The sequence below is a fragment of the Hemicordylus capensis genome, chromosome 1, assembly GCF_027244095.1.
Source record: "Hemicordylus capensis ecotype Gifberg chromosome 1, rHemCap1.1.pri, whole genome shotgun sequence".
In the NCBI taxonomy this organism is placed as follows: Eukaryota; Metazoa; Chordata; class Lepidosauria; order Squamata; family Cordylidae; genus Hemicordylus; species Hemicordylus capensis.
Window position 1 is genome coordinate 74,353,912 of NC_069657.1, and position 16,917 is coordinate 74,370,828.

The 16,917-nt window shown below is 43.4% G+C and overlaps 1 protein-coding gene across 10 annotated transcripts in view; it reads right to left on the reverse strand.

The window, feature by feature from the left end:
• The window catches only part of ZNF106 (zinc finger protein 106), a 101,024-nt gene that overhangs the window by 52,616 nt on the left and 31,491 nt on the right, over nucleotides 1-16,917 (reverse strand). For all 10 annotated transcript variants that reach the window (XR_008314088.1, XR_008314087.1, XM_053286770.1 and 7 more), the window contains 7 exons: nucleotides 15,464-15,658; nucleotides 8,459-10,513; nucleotides 6,478-7,102; nucleotides 5,925-5,994; nucleotides 4,941-5,095; nucleotides 4,787-4,847; nucleotides 3,868-4,224 (listed from right to left, as the gene is read on the reverse strand). Coding sequence is in view for 8 of the 10 variants with exons in the window: in XM_053286770.1 (XP_053142745.1) it covers nucleotides 3,868-4,224; nucleotides 4,787-4,847; nucleotides 4,941-5,095; nucleotides 5,925-5,994; nucleotides 6,478-7,102; nucleotides 8,459-10,513; nucleotides 15,464-15,658 (3,518 nt within the window). In the remaining 2 variants the exon portion in view is untranslated. The remainder of the gene's footprint in view (nucleotides 1-3,867; nucleotides 4,225-4,786; nucleotides 4,848-4,940; nucleotides 5,096-5,924; nucleotides 5,995-6,477; nucleotides 7,103-8,458; nucleotides 10,514-15,463; nucleotides 15,659-16,917) is intronic.

The window sequence follows — 16,917 nt, forward strand, 5'->3', positions numbered from 1 at the left end:
TGTTTACTCTTAGTGGCTTTGAGAAGTTTAGTAAAGAAAGCAACTAAGATGTTAAGATAAGATAAGAACTAAGATAAGAAAGCAACTGTTCGGCAGCAGCAAAAGGGCTAATAGCCAAATACTGGAAATAAAGTGTGCTGCTAAGCACAGAGGAGTGGCATAGGAAGATATGGTGAGTCATGCTAATGGAAAAAATGTGCACTTCTCAAAGAGGAAAACAGGCAAGTTAAAGTTATGACTATATTCAAAAGTGACTGGAATAAATCTAGACACTTCTGGAATAATACGTATAGTCAGGAAAATCTGAGTGAAATGATACTATCAGGATGAATTTCCACAATCATGTAAATTCCAGTTAAATAGGGTTGACCAACTTTGGTGAGATCGTGTGAACCCCCACATGGCAGCAATCCTGGCTAATGTCCACCAAGTTAACAGAGATATGCAATCTAGGATTAAGTCTCAGTTAGCGCATGGATCCACTGATCATGCTAGTTTGTGCCCCTGGGATGCACACCTGCCATCGTGGGCACAGGAAGTGCCCCTGGTGCTGTCCAGGATGCATGGCAACCCATAGATTTGCCTAGTGCATTTCCGGGGTTCAGACAAGGTGTTCTGATTGCACAGCCCTGTCAGCCTGGTCCTGGATGGCCTCTTTGACCCCAGCTGGGGTGAAGCACAGGACACCCGGGTGATCTCCCCACAGTGGAGAAGGGGTTATGGTGCCTGCTGCTCGCTTGGAACACTCCCTCACCTTAATAAGCTTGCCAATTAGTTTCAAAGTGCTCTGGGGGTTGCCAAATAAGGCCACGTGCAGTTGGGAGCTGCTTTTGCTGCCCTCTCCAGCATTGAGACCAATGGGAGGATGGCAAGTGATGCACTGAAGGCTTTCCAGGATGAAGGCAGCTTGAGGGGCAGTGCAGGGCCTGTCAGGACTGCATGTAGGTCCCTGGAGGCTAATGGCTGCCACAGGCTGCTCCCCTGGAGCCATTAACCAGAAGTGTGTGGATGGTGCACTGTAGCCACCCAGCAGTACTAATCATGCACCAGGTGTATCCACCAATCCCAGCTAAGCTCCGAGGCTGAAGTAGTGATAGTGTGAACACAACTTCAATAGTTAGTAGTAATGTTTGCACATAGAATATGGTTATTCTAAATGCTGTCAGTTTAGCCAATTAATAGAAAATCACCACCAAGTACACATGTGGACTAATATGTTGGTACCCCTCCATGAAAAAAAGAAGAACCCACAATTGTCTCTGAAATAACTTGAAACTGACAAATGTAATTGGCTCCCATCATTGTTTATTCCGCATTTAACAAAAAACAGACTTTGCTTTAGAGTTTTGATGCAACAGAATATTTCAAATAATAACACAAAATGAAAATGGCATAAGAAAGCCAGACTGGAATGTGCTAAAATGCATATTGTCAAGCCACAATGCTTTTGGGAGAATGTCCTTTGGACAGATGAGACAAAACTGGAGCTTTTTGGCAAGTCACATCAGCTCTATGTCCACAGATGAAAAAATGAAGCTTTCAAAGAAAAGGACACCATACCTACTGTGAAACATGGAGGAGGCTCGGTTATGTTTTGGAGCTGCTTTGCTGCGTCTGGCACGGGATGCCTTGAGTCTGTGCAGGGAACAATGAAATCTCAAGACTATCAAGACATTCTGGAGCGAAATGTACTGCCCAGTGTCAGAAAGCTCTGTCTCAGTCGCAGGTCATGGATCCTCCAACAGGATAATGACCCAAAACACACAGCTAAAAGCACCCAAGAATGGCTAAGGACAAAACATTGGACTATTCTGAAGTGGCCTTCTATGAGCCCTGATTTGAATCCTATTGAACATCTATGGAAAGAACTGAAACATGCAGTCTGGAGAGGGCACCCTTTAAACCTGACACAGCTGGAGCAGTTTGCTCAGGAAAAGTGGGCCAAACTAGCTGTTGACAGGCGCAGAAGTCTCACTGAGAGCTACAGGAATAGCTTGTTTGCAGTGACTGCCTCTAAAAGTTGTGCAACAAAATATTAAGTTAAAGGTCCCATCATCTTCATCCATGCCATTTTCATTTGTGTTATTATTTGAAACTAGTGATTTTAAGCCCGTTAAAATTAACGGGCGCTAGTAGACCTTTGGGGCCAGCTATCTCCGCCTCCTCTGGCTGCACCGCGTCCTCCTCCTCCCGGCTGGGCCCACTGCCGCCTCTGGTCTTGAGTGGGGGTCCTTTTCTGAGAGTTCTGGCCCACTCTCCCTCCCTCTCTCCTGCCCCACACTCTTGTATCTCTTTTCCTTCCTCCCACCCCACCCAATTGTCTTCTACCTTCCCCCCTCCTGCACTCCCTTCTTCCCATCCCCCTCCCCCTTGCCCCACTATATCTTCTTTTTTCCCCTCCCCTCTTCTCCCCTCTCTTATTTCCCTACTGCTGCTGGCTCATTTCTTTTTTCCGTTTCCTCCCACTGCCGCCTCTGTTCTCCCGGTCCCCCCGCTGCCGTCTCTGCCCTCCTGGTCCCCCCGCTGCCATCTCTGCCTTCCCCGTAGCCTGTTCTTCGTCCGCCACTCTCGTCATTATGGCCGCCGTGTCTCTGCGGCCGTATCTTCCTCCGTTCCCCCCGCTGCCCCCTCTGCCCTCCCGGTCCCCTCGCAGCTGCCTCTGCCCTCCCGGTCCACCCGCTGCCGCCTCTGCCCTCCCCGTAGCCCGTTCTTCGGCCGCTGCTGTCCTCAACATGGCCGCCGTGTCTCTGCGGCCGTATCTTTCTTGGCCGTTCTGGGCATGCGCAGAGCGCATGCCCAGAACGGCCAAGAAAGACACGGGCACAGGGACACGGGATCACACCGAAGCGTTTTATTATAGAGGATATTCTGTTGCATCAAAACTCTAAAGCAAAGTCTGATGTTTGTAAAATGCGGAACAAACAATGATGGGTGCCAATTACGTTTGTCAGTTTCAAGTTATTTCAGAGACAATTGTGGGTTCTTTTTTCGTGGAGGGGTACCAACACATTTGTCCACATGTGTATATGAAGGAGAAACAATTCCGATCACCTTTTTCTTTCCTCTTATTTTCTGTTCGGAAGGTGGTTGGTGCATATTTTTTAAATTGTGTGAATGTGCTAAGAACTAGGAATGAAATGGCTCTGTAAAATAATTACTTTTAAGAAAGCATTTGATTGTATGTACATTTTGTCTTAATAAAATCATTACAAGTGTACTAGGTTGTGCCATGTTTATTTAAATACAGTGGCTGACAGAGCAAGGAAATACTGGTACAGTGAGAAGAGAAGGCTAACAGCACTTCTAGATTACCTACACCAGCACATCAGGGAAGGGCCATTTTTTTTACAACCTCTCTTTCTCCAAGAAGCCCTCTGTGACACCTGAAAATAGACATATTATAAGTGCTGCATTGCCTTTGGGGACATATTTGTGGCACCACAGAGAACAACCTGGGGAAAGGGAGGTTGTCAAAAGTGCGTCTTTTCCCAGCACACTGGTGTAGTTAGTCGGGAAACGCTATTAAGACTGACCCTAGGTTGGGCTAGCTAGGAGGCATTGCCATCCCTCCGCTTGTCCAAGATCAAATGACGTTGCAAAAGTGCAGAATTAGTACTGGAAGTTCTTCAGTAGAGTGACCCGAGTCGATTCTTTGTTTCACTTCCAGAGAAGACTAACTGGGGAGCAAAAGTGCTGTGTGAGGCCCCTCTAAGGCTGCACTCATTCTCACTTACTGCCCAGGAATGGTGGCGCTGAATTCTCCTTGAAAACTGAGACACTGTGCATGAATGCACACACAGGTGGGAACAAAATTATTGCCACCCACTTAAAATATAAATTATCCTAACAAGAGTCAAGCCAACATACCATCTTGAAATGGAAGCTCTGCCAGTGGAGAACATGGAGAGCTCTGCACAGGAACATTCACATTCTCTTCTCTAAGCTTTGGAGAGGCAGGTTCTTGCTTGATTTGAATGGAGGAATCAGGAACTGTGATAGCTCCAATGCCATCTGCGGTTTGGAATGTAGGTGGTGTGTTTACATGTAGAGGGACTGTCAAAGGAACTGGGGATATCTGGGCAGAGAGAGGTGATGCAGTTTCCAAGAGAGGCAGGATGCTAGAATTAGCATTTAGGTCTTGTGTTAGCTGAAGTCTGCCATTTCTTCTTTCACCTGAGACATTTGGATGAAGCTGCAGCAGCTGATCAGAAGGTTCATAGGTTTCTAGAGAGACAGAACATGTTTCATACTTTTTAAAAGACGAGAAGTTTCCTAAACAAACCTTTATCAGGAGGTGGAAGCTCTGTCCCCCACTTCTGCAAGCCCAGGTACTGTGAGCAAGTCAACTGGGTCAGGAAGAGGACAGTCAGCTTCTGACTTGTGTTCTCTTCTGATTCAGTTAAGTGGGGATTGCTCTGTTGGCCCCTGCACTCACTCACTCAATGTTAATTAATGGTGTATGTGGTCTGTGTGGCAAACCCCTTTCCCCAGATGTTATTTTCTTTGAATCCCAGTATTTCAGCTAACTTAAAGCATTGGTGGCCATCTATGTCCCAGAATCTTGGGCAAAACTAGAGCATTCAGTTAACCCATTTTCTTCTGTTCTACCTTAGTTCTAATCTCCTATCTGCTGTTTGGGGAAACTTACTGTGACACTTAAAATCCCTCCTTCGAACAGTTCTAAGAAACTAAACCATGAGAAAAGGTAATTTCACACATCAAGGTCACTTGCTGTAGGCCTTATATGGATCCCAAAGGTCAGCAACAACAAGACTGATACAAGTACCTTGCAGCCCCTGCAGGATCTGAATTCTCTGGCTCCTCAAAGCGCCCATTTCCACCGATATCTAGGAAACAAGAGCAATTCAAGCAAGTCCATCGAAGATCATTGTCTGAAACTGTCAGCGCTGGAGCTAAGAGTAGTTAAAATGCAAGGGTACCTGCTGTTTCATTACAAGCAACCTCTGGACTTCAATATAAGCTGCCTGCAAAGCAGCTCGAGCTGGTAAGAGGCTTCCGTCTACACACTGCAGTGACTTGCTCAATTCCTCTTCTCTCAGGGAAATAGACAACAACTGATCTACCTGAGAACGCTCTGCAAAGGGAAATAAAGCTATATGGCACCATAGCATTTTACCTCTTTGAGAACATTCATATAGTCATTACTGCAGTTAGCCTTCTGGGGCCCAGTTTGTGCAAAGTGCCAGACTGGGACCTAATAAAAGTAGAATGATACAGATGAGATTCCAAAGCTCCCAGCCCCTCACTCACTCTCCTGCCCTGCTTTGAGCAGCATTGGTCTTAAGAGACGAATGCTGTAAAGCATGACTTGATCACATAAATGGGAGGCAGGGACACCTCAATCTCCTGATCATGGAAATAGCGGTAGTCACACTTACACTTTTTGTCTTTTCAAACAAAACACTGCTCTAAGCATGAAGAGCAGGGCGGGAGAGTGAGTGACGGGGTGAGGGCAGGATTTCCGATCCATTTCCAGCCCTGTACGTCTGTTCAATGGGGTTCTCTTTGAATGTCTGACTGGGGCTTATGTTTAGTATTAATTCCAACATGGTCACCTTCTATTTGATGAGGTTGGCAGATCCTACATATAATGAAGTCAGACTTCTGTTATGAACTTGAGGCAGGTACCATCTACCATTCAAAAGAAACCAATGGTAATTCTCTGGCCCCCTCACTTAGGCCTAACTGCCAGTATAGGTACTGCACGGCTCGTGCAGAGGCAGTTAAAAGGCGTTGCGAGGAGCTAATCAATATTACCCAAAGTTGTCCTGTGCAGGCGCAGAACCCATTTTTATGTCTGTCGAGGCCTCACTATCCAGATCAACTACAATCTCTATAGGAGGCCTCCTAAACAAACTGAAAACAATAAAAGCAACACCAACCAACTTCCCACAGTTACTCACCTTTTTTGCCTTTAATCTTCCTTCGTTTATTCTTTCTTTCTGAACTTGGTATTTCAGGAGAAGATCCCTCCTGCAAATTAAAATGTGTATATCTCGGTAGGTAAACTACATATTAGTACCTCTGTACACAGTCATAAAATAGGCATGTTACCTTAAAATGTGCTGACAAATCACAAGAAAAAGGGGGAGCAGAAAAGCACAGCAACTTACTCTCAAGCAATGCCCCCCCAACTTCTCATTTTTGTTTTTTTTAGGGGTCCCCCTCAGAAAAGAGTCACAAAGAGTCACAAAAGGGCTCAGCACTACAAAATGATGGCAGGAAATGTCAGAAGTCATTTCCAGCTACTCAAGCACTGTGGATAGGCAAAAGTCATCCTATTTTTGCCTTGTGAATAAAGAAACTGGGTCCTTATGACCCAACTGGAGATACGCAAAAACGCAGGTATCAGGACCACAGATAACGAGGGACACCTGTACTTGTGAATATTTTTATAAATACTGTTACAAGATATTGTAAATACAAGGTTACAAATGATGAATTCAAACAACTTACTCCGGTTGCTCTTCTTTTTTTGCCAACAGCTTGGTTGTCATTCTGCTCATTGCCAGACGTATAGCTACTGTCCGTAGCTGCATCCTGAGCACTGGATGTATTAAAGGTTGAAGCCATATAAGGTCTTTCCCCTGGACCTTTCAGCATGTCTTGATTTTCAGCTGGCTGAGCTCTGTATTCTGGGCTTCCTCGGGTCTCTTTTGCACTAAATGCTGTGAATCTGTTAACATCAGGGGGAATCTGTAAGCTTAGCCTCCTTCCACTGGCAAATGAATCAGTCCTGTCAGACATAAATGGCGAGGAAGGAAGAGAGGAGGACTCTTGTTTCATGCTAGCCACAACTGCATGCATCTGGGATGTTATGTTCTCAGTGTTGACAACTGAACTGTTTTGCTTTTGCTCATGTTCTTTGCTTGTGCCTTGGTTGCTGAAGAAATTGTAAACAGAGGCCGTCTTATCTATAGCCACACTGCTTTCGGAGAGGCTGCGTTTCCTAACTGGCCCAGGGGAACCTATGGATATCCCTTCCCAGTGGAATCCTTCAAGACTGGTTAGATCAGGTTCCTCACTCAACTCAAGACCTTCCTGTTCATTCTGGACGAGGGGAACCATCTCAATGCCAAACCTTAAGACACAGAAATGAAACAGTTAATAGTAATTTTTTTAAAAAAAACTAAAAAATTTAAAACAAAGATTGACAGACAGCTAACAACATAATTGAGTTTCATCTATAGGTAATGCAGCAATGGTGCTGTACATTACACAAAGCATTGCAATTCACATTTGCCTGGCCTTAACCACAAGTGTTATGGATGATTTGACAATTAGGGGTTCTTTTTCATGAAGTCAAAATCCATATAGAAAACCTTAATACAGAATAAGCCATTTTACTTTATTTTATTATTTATATCCATGTAAACCACTTTGGGAACTTTTGTTGAAGAGTGGTATATAAATATTTGTCATATTTGCTTTTGTATATAACAGGCCTAAAAGCTGTATTAAGCAACTACTATTGATAGGTTAGAGAAAATTTTCTCTACATAGGAGTAAACAAGCTATCTGAAAAGCAAAATAATTTACTTATTACCAATAATGGGAAGTTCACATATATATTACTAAAAAGGCTGCTCCAATTACAGCTTATTGTTAAAAACTGGAAATCTAAAACTGCTGTAGTGAGTCTGGCATTAGATTCAACACACTATGGCTCTGCCCTACTTGGCTAGTTTAAAGCCTCACATTTTATCTTGGAACCAAGTCCAAGGGGCCATTAACTGAAGGCCACTGATGAAACGGGCTGAGCAGGAACATAACAACAGCCCTGTTGGCTCAGGCCCAAGACCTATCTAGTCCAGCATCCTGTTTCCGACAGTGACCTACCAGATGCCTCCAGGAAGTCCACAGACTGGAGATCAACACATGCCTTCTCTCCTGCTGTTGCTTCCCTGCAACTGATTCTCAGAGGCATTGTGCCTCTGAGCCTGGAGATAGCCTATAGTCATTGATAGGCGTGTCCAATGAATCTGTCAAAGTCCCTTTTAAGACCACCCAAGCTGGTGGCCATTTCTACATTCTGTGGCAGAGAAATCGACAGAACTTGGAGCCACATTAATAAGACTGTGGAAACCTTGTATAGAGATGTAAATAACTATCTGTTATTAATGTGAAGTCATAAGTTGCTCTGCCAACCCACATAATGCTATGTTAGGGGGACGAGGGAGATAGCTCAGTGGAAGGGCATCTGCTTTGCATGCAGCAAGTCCCAAGTTCAATCCTTGGCATCTGTAGGCAGGACTGGGAAAGATTTCCTTCTGAAGCTGTAGAGAGCACTGCCAGTCAGAGTAGATAAAACTGAGCTAGATGTACCAATGGTCTGACTCAGTATAAGGCAGCTTCCTACGAACCTATAAATCTTGTATACATGGTTACTATATGTAGGGTTAATAAAAGAGGAAAGTCTCAAAGATAGGTTACAAACCTTGGTAACCCTTTGCCAAGTTCTTGTTTCTTCTTGGTCACCTGATGAAGAACGTGTTCCCAGTTTACATTTCTACGAGACACGCTAATAATCTGGCGCAAAGTAGGCTTGAGCCCAGAATCCTTCTCTGTTTCATTCTTTCGATGGCCACTAACATTTCGAATGCGCCTTGCACTGTTGAGGTTGGGTTCAGGTAGATGTGAGCCAGTTTTGCTTTTCAAATTGGTACGCCATGTTAAGTCCCTTTGGAGAGATGCTGGAAGGCCAGGAAGAAGAGGGCCTGTAGTTTGCCCCCCTGAACCTTTGTGCAGTTCATGGTTTAAATGAACTTCATAGTCTTCGTCTTCCGGATGCTCATTTGATTTTGTAGCATCTTCCTCACCATCCTCTTCTAGTGATGCTTTCAACTCAATTTCTAAGTTGTGTTGACCATCTGATAGGAAGTCTATGGAGTCAACTGGAAATTCAGTATATTTTTTAACACTTTCCCCCAATTCTCCTAAATAGTTCTCTTTATTTTCAGTATGGCCAGACTCAGTAGGATCAAATGATGAGCAGGCATCTCCCACTACATCTCCATGGATTTCCTCTTCCAATCCATCTATCTGGGGCTCATGCATCTTTAGAGAATGTGTAGTACCCTCAATACTCCAGTCTTCATTTTCATGGGTCTGTGTACTTCTGTAAGGATCCAAGTGAGAGTTTTTGAAAGAATGGCTACACTGCAGTTCTTCTTTGGCCTTTTGCAATACTTCACATAGGCTTTCATTGCCACCAATCACATCTCTGATACTTTTTAAATTATTAGAATCATATTTATTCAGCTTGGATTCATAAGAGGAAGAATTGTTAGCTTCCAGATTTAGTGCATTTAGTTGGCTCTGGCTCTCTCCAGAAGAGGATGATAACAAAAGCTGTACTTGTTTCAAGAAGTTCTTTGGGCTTCTCTTTTGAGATGACTTTACATCTGGAATAGCCAGAAGTGGAGACTTCAGAGATGGCATCCTATTGCCTTTGCCTTCAGCTAGGTTTGATTTTTTTTCACCGATGCATTCTATCAGCCCCTTTGATTGTGCAAGTTTGTTGGATACAGTATAAGCTTCTTCCCATTTTTTCAGTTTTGGATTGTTGGTTCTAGGTTCTGTGCATTTTGGAGATGCTTGGGAGGATGACCAATGGATGGCATCTGCTTTTTCTGAAGTTTTAGCCACATTTTCATCAGACAATGGTTGCTGTTCTACAGTTTTCTGGGAAGGATAAGGAGCCCAACGATTTGTCTTTTCTCGGGAAGGGCTGTTACACTTTCCATTGACTTTGGAGGCCTTGCTATCTGGTTGCTCAGAAATACTGAAGTTTAATAGCCCATCTGGAGGAAGCTGATCACTAGTGAAATCCAATAAACAATTCATGTTATCTTTTTCATTAGCAAGGCCTGTATAAGGTGACACAGAACCACTCTCCTGCCACTGCCATGCATATGTTTCTCTACTGTATTTATCCTGGACACTATTGCTTTTTAACCAGGAAGCATCCTTGCTGTCTAAATGGGAACTATTATTTGCAGCCTTGTTTCTTCCTAAATTCCATCCGCTTCCGTTTTGTTGACCAGGCTTCCAGTTTCCCCCTGAGTGTTTAGACTGCCAATTGGGAAAGCAATTTGTTCCTGCAGAATTCCAGTTGGAATTTCTTCCCCTACCACGATGCCACGCAGATGTTCCTCCTCTAGCATTCTGATGCCAAGCACCTCCTGTATTTCCATAGTAGTTATATCGATTCAGTGGCATTCCAGAATTGTGATGCCATCCAGGTCGCCCTCTTTGGCTGCCAAGATGCCCGTTTGCATTATTAGGACTTCTTCCAGAATGTGTCAACTGGCCTTGTCTAGAATTTAAGAAACCATCATTTCCCCATTTCCAGTCCCTCTGTGAAGGTCCACGATGATACCTTGATGAATCATAAGCATCTCTGTCTTGATAAGGTCTATCATCTTGTCGTCTTTGCAATCTTCTGTCATCGGTTTTAGTTTCATGGTTTGCACGGCATACTTCACCAGCCCTATAAAGGCACAAACATTTGTATTGATTGAATAGAGCCTATTCCCATGCACTCTCAATAACCATTAATTTTAAAATGATTAGTCAGTGCCTAAAATCCCTGAATCCACTTTTAGAGTTTCTGCTCCTGCTCTTCCTTCACAAGCTCCCTCCCCAGGTCCAGACACACACTAAGCAGCACAACATACCCCTTGCCCCCATTCAATGAATGCTGTAACACACTTCCATTTTGAGGTCCCACTCCAGCCTCAGAGGGTAGAAGGATATAACTGCTAAGGTAGGACTTAACTTCCTACCAATTTTCCTACCACATTATTATTTATTATTATTATTTTTACATTTATATCCCGCTCTTCCTCCAAGGAGCCCAGAGCGGTGTACTACATTCTTGAGTTTCTCTTTCACAACAACCCTGTGAAGTAGGTTAGGCTGAGAGAGAAGTGACTGGCCCAGAGTCACCCAGCTAGTTTCATGGCTGAATGGGGATTTGAACTCGGGTCTCCCCAGTCCTAGTCCAGCACTCTAACCACTACCACATGCAAGTCATGTGGCTGGAAACAGCACAACAGCTGCAGCAAGGAGAGGACACTAACAACCTAATCCTACGCAGAATTAGGCATGCCTAAATCCATTTAAATCAATGTGTTTGGGTATACCCAACTCTGGGCAGTAAGCTTCACCATACAATCTCATGCAGCGATATCTGCCCCTTTGGTAGTCTTACTTGTCAGGAAGAAGCCACCCTTTCATGGATATTAAGAATAAATCACCCAATCCTTCCTTCAGTCATTTAATTCAAATCTGGCCTAAGAAACTAATTGCCTTCTTACCTGTATCCTTTTCACCTGAAACTTTAGGTTTGTGTTTTTCAGGAATATAGCTTAACTATTTATTTGTTCTCTATTCAAACAAATATTAGTGAAGGAATGTATATTTATATGAAAGGGATTAATTATATGTATATTTGAGTTGGAGTAACAGCAGATTAAACTGAGAAAAACTGGAACTATGTGAACATGAGTTTTCTACTGAGAGAACTGGGATGCTGATGGGTTTTGTTAGGTTATAATTTTCTGCTAGGGAGGCAGATGGACCGTTAGATGATGAGGGAGTGAAAGGGATTATTGAGGAGGAGATTTCAGAGAAGCTAAATGGGTTCTTTGCATCTGTCTTCACGACAAAGAATACTGAGTGTATATATATATATATATATATATATATATATATATATATATATATATATATATTCCTGAACTGAGCTTCTCAGGGACAGAGGTGAATGGACTGAGTCAACAGAGGTGACAGGAGATCTTCTAAACTGTATGGAAAAATTAAAGACCAAAAAATCACCCAAGAGTCCTTAAAGAAGTCAAATGTGAAATTGCCAACCTCCTTGCAGAAATATATAACTTAACGCTATAATCAGACTTTGTACTGGAGGACTAGACGTTGGGGTAAGCAGCAAGATAGCCAAATTTGCAGATGACACTAAACTATTTAGGATAGTGAAATCCAAAACAGATTGTAAGGAGTTCCAAAAGAATCTCTCCAAACTGGGTTAGTGGGCAACAAAATGGCAAGCACGGTTCAATGTTAGCAAGTGTAAGGTGATGCATACTGGGGCAGAAGAACCCAACTTCACATATACACTGATGGGGTCTGAGCAGTTGGTGACTAACCAGGAGAGGGATCATGGGATTGTGGTAGACAGCTAGTTGAAAGTTCCAACTCAGTGTGCAGCAGTTGTGAAAAAGTTCAATTCCATCCTTGGAATCATTAGGAAGGGGACTGAAAAATAAAACTGTTAATATTATAATGCCTTTATACAAGACTATAGTGCAGCCACGTTTGGAGTTCTGTGTAGTTCTGGTCACCACACCACACTTCAGGAAGGACATTATAGAACTGCAGAAGATGGCAACAAAGATGATCAGGGGCCTAGAGCACCTTCGTTACGAGACAAGGCTACAACACCTGGAGCTTTTTTATTTTAGGAAAAAAAGACGACTCAAGGGAGTCATGACTGAGGGCTATAAATTCATGAATGGTGTAGAGAAAGTTGATAGAGAAATTCTTCTCCCTCTCTCATAACACTAGAACCAGGGGTAATGCCATGTAACTGACTGAAGAGAAATTTAGGAGCGACAAAACGAAGTACTTTTTCAAACAATGCATAATTAACCTATGGAATTCTCTGCCACAAGATGTGGTGACAGCCAACAGCCTGGATGGCTTTAAAAATGGAAGAGAGCTGGTCTTGTGGTAGCAAGCATGACTTGTCCCCTTAAGGTAAGCAGGATCCGCCCTGGTTGCTTACGAAAGGGAGACTAGAAGTGTGAGCACTGTAAGATATTCCCCTTAGGGGATGGAGCCGCTCTGGGAAGAGCATCTAGGCTTCAAGTTCCTTCTCTGGCATCTCCAAGATAGGGCTGAGAGAGATTCCTGCCTGCAACCTTGGAGAAGCCGCTGCCAGTCTGTGTAGACAATACTGAGCGAGATGGACCTATGGTCTGATTCAGTATATGGCAGCTTCCTATGTAAAGGGGGGGGGATGGGAGGATGGGTCTATCAACGGCTACTAGTCTGAGGGCTATAGGCCAACTCCAGCCTCACAGGCAAGATGCCTCTAAACACCAGTTGCAGGGGAGCAACACCAGTTGCAGGGGAGCAACACCAGTTGCAGGGGAGCAACACCAGTTGCAGGGGAGCAACACCAGTTGCAGGGGAGCAACACCAGTTGCAGGGGAGCAACACCAGTTGCAGGGGAGCAACACCAGTTGCAGGGGAGCAACACCAGTTGCAGGGGAGCGGGCAAGCCCTCAGCTCTTGCTTGTGGGCTTCCCAATGGCATTTGGTGGGCCACAGTGTGAAAGAGGATGCTGGACTAAATAGGCCTTGGGCCTAATCCAGCAGGGCTGTTATGTTCTTGGAAGATATAATATTAACAAATATATTTAAAAATATTACATAAAGTATTTGAGAAGAGCAATCAGATTTCTTGAATACTAACTCAAAATTCGAACAGTAAATTAAGATTTGTTCTATCTACATAACAACTCTTTTAATGTTTCAAATGGGAAGCAGGGGAGGGAATGATTCAGTCTGTAGGGGTTATGTTATTTCCAAGTCCATGTATCTGTTGATGCACTACCAACAGGACTGAATTTAGGGCTGCTAGGAAAATACGACATGGTAGTTTTATAATTGTCTTCCAAGAATAAATGCTGCTTTAAACATGGGCAACACGGTATTCCTAGCATTAACCAGACTACTGGAATTACTATATCCTATAAAATCAGGAGTAAAATATTCAGTGACAGAAAAACAGCCCCTGTGGCATTCTGTCTCCCTGTAGGCTACTGGAGACATAAGGCCAGGAAAATTTAACACTATGGCATCCATCTTCACAACCCCGATCATGGGTATGCTTACAGTTTCAAGTTCCAGATCCCTTTTTAACTCTGACAGGACTTGCACTCTCTCTAGTAGTTCCATACATGGGCTTCAATTATTGTTCAATTTGTGGACCATTGCAAGTTTCAAGGAGAAAAGAAAGTCACAAGGATTGGGCCTAAATGACAGAAACAAAATTCTATCACAAGCCAACAGGACTAGATCACAGGATGGAAAAATATGTGACTGTCAGTAACCATAGTGCCCTTTCTCCTTTGCCAAGGTTGACTGTGAGGAAATTCAAACACTTTCTATTCTAGAGAACCCAAAAACTGCAATATAGCAACGAAATTTTCATTCAGACAGAAAAAGATGCATTTTATTAAAACTAAGAGATCATGAATCAATACAACTCATTTTAACCTAACAGATTAACTTAGTCCAAAAGATTCTGCTGTGCAAGTTAAAAACAGATCTGCTCATGGGGGAGGGGGGGCTCATATATGAGGGAGGAAGAGAAAAAGAGGCCACTAATTTTCATCTATAGCTGCAAACTGGATCCAGAGAGTTAGAGATCTTCCAGTGCAGATTTCTAGAGGGGTAGGGAGCTAATTCACCACCCCCATGTTAGTGGAATTGTCTACTGCTCATGTAGTATGATCTTTGGATCTACCTCATGGAAGGATACAAATTGGCAAGATAATCAAAGTAGATGCTTGTTCTTTAAATTGCATACTACCAAATGTAACATGACACTAGCAATGTATACTTCATAACAGCTTCAAAAGGTAGATTACTTGCTATTATGCAGAAAATCTTAAGCAACAGAAAGCTAGTTACATAAAATGAGTAGAGAATTTCATTCAGGGTTTCTGAACAAAAAAGAATTTCAAAGAAGTAAAGATGGTTCCAGGTTTACTTGAGATACCACCCACCCCACCCCTCCCCAAATTAAAAACTGTGTGTGACCTTATGCCTTACAATCTGAGGCTGTAAAAATTCTAAAGAACATAGACAATTACTTTTAAATATGTACACAATCATACATGTATGAGATAGTGTACTCCCCTTACACTGGATGCACACTCATTTTGTCTGGTATACAGTAATGGGCTATAAATGCTACAGGTTCTGTTATTGTGACCTGCAGCAAGAGGTCATCCAGTTTTGTCATGCGCAGTACAGATGGGGAGCAATATATTTCAAGGAAGAACCTGCATACACTTCCATTGATGAGCACGCAAAAGATGACCAGCTTTCAGTCACGAGACAGCAGAAACATGCGGCTATATTGTATGAACTAGGGAAAATATTTATTAATGTTAATGGCTTAAACTTCAGCATTCTCCATTCTGAAAGCGTTGCCTACAGACCATATGAGGAACATTGAAGTGGCATACTAAAAATAGTAACTTATACAGTTCTTATGACTCTCCCAGTTGCATGCAACTGTAGACTACACTAAAGGCATGGTATGACCCCAGAAACATTTCTCTATATTTCAAAGAGCCTTAAAAAAATAAGATGTTGCAACTATTACTGAAATGTGAAGACTCACCGGTTCTGCTCATTTCTTTGTTTGATTAACTGGATGAGTTCCTTGTCAAAGTATTCTTCATCAGCCTCTTCCTTCCCTTCCTGTCCATCGTGGGCTTCAATCTTGTCTTTGTGCAGCTGGCTGGAGATATGCTTAGCATATGCCGACAAGCCCACCACCATCACCCTACACACCTGGCACTCATGATTGCTGTCTCTGGGGAGAGATGGAGAAGGTGGACATTCAATCCTTCCCACAGGCATGGCAAGCAATGCTGATCTTACTCTGTTTCCTCTGAATAGGTAAGTCTTAGTTCAGTCTTGTACACGGTCTAATAACCTGTACAGTTTTAGTTGATTTTTGATAATTTCTAGGTGGTTTTCAGATTTTTTTCCAACAATCAAGAGGTAAAATACTTGGTAATAATCAGTGTCAGCTGGGATTCTTCTTAGATTGTTGTACTCAAAACCTTGTCAGAGGAAACATGCTGGAGTGGGTGGCAGAGTGGAGGGCTTGCAGAGCTAGCAAAAGCTGCTCTGAAGCACCTCCATGGTGCCAGCTGCACTGGGAAACCCAGTGATAGATGCTAGTTTTAATCTCTGTCTCAGCTTTCCCCAATGAGAGTCAGCAAAGAGGAGGGGAGAGAATACTTCAGCAGCCAATCATAACACAGTGTAACTTGAACTGGGACAGCCGGCACAGTGGCCTGGAATTCAAAGACTCCACAGCAAAGCAAATGAAGTGAGGGAGTCTCCAGTTCGCTGTACTTTATTTGGTTCAAAAGGTGTGTAGTGTTCACTCTCTACTTTGCAAGGATTAGCTTAAAAAGAAAAAAAATGTTTTAGTTGGAAGAAAACAACAACTGTGTCAGACAAGTGGCCAAACTCACATTTCAGTAGCGACTGTCAAGAAGAAAAATTCCACAAATGTTCTTTTCCAGCAATGCAGTTTAGGAGAGAGGAGAGAGACTACAATCCTTACATTGCTTTGAGCAACACTCACTCGCTCTCTTACCTTCTCTCCCTCTCTCATTTCTAGGCAGGCAGCGCTTGTTGCTGGATAACGTTAGTTTAGCTTCCTCAAATGAACATTATCCAGCAACGAGGGCTGGCTGGAAATGAGCTCCAGAGAACTCCCAGTGGTGGACCCTACCAGCCCAAAATTGGTTTGGGGGGGGGCTGGGGTTGGGGGTGACCCCTATACTAACTGCTGGTCTGGGAAACTGCACAAGAAGAATGTAGCGGTCCATGACTCCAAAAATGTTGAGAAACACTGGGACAGAGAATACAAAATTAGATGGACCACTGGTTTGCCCAGTTTGGTTCAAATCTGAAGTGGGCAAGTTCAGTTTTGGCACCCTGAATGAGAGGTTCAAATTTGAACTGGTTTGGCGGTGCCAGGGATGTTAAAAAAATTGGGGGGGAGGCGAATTTACCACTGCTGAGCACTTTTGCTGCTGGGCGGGGTGGAGGGGA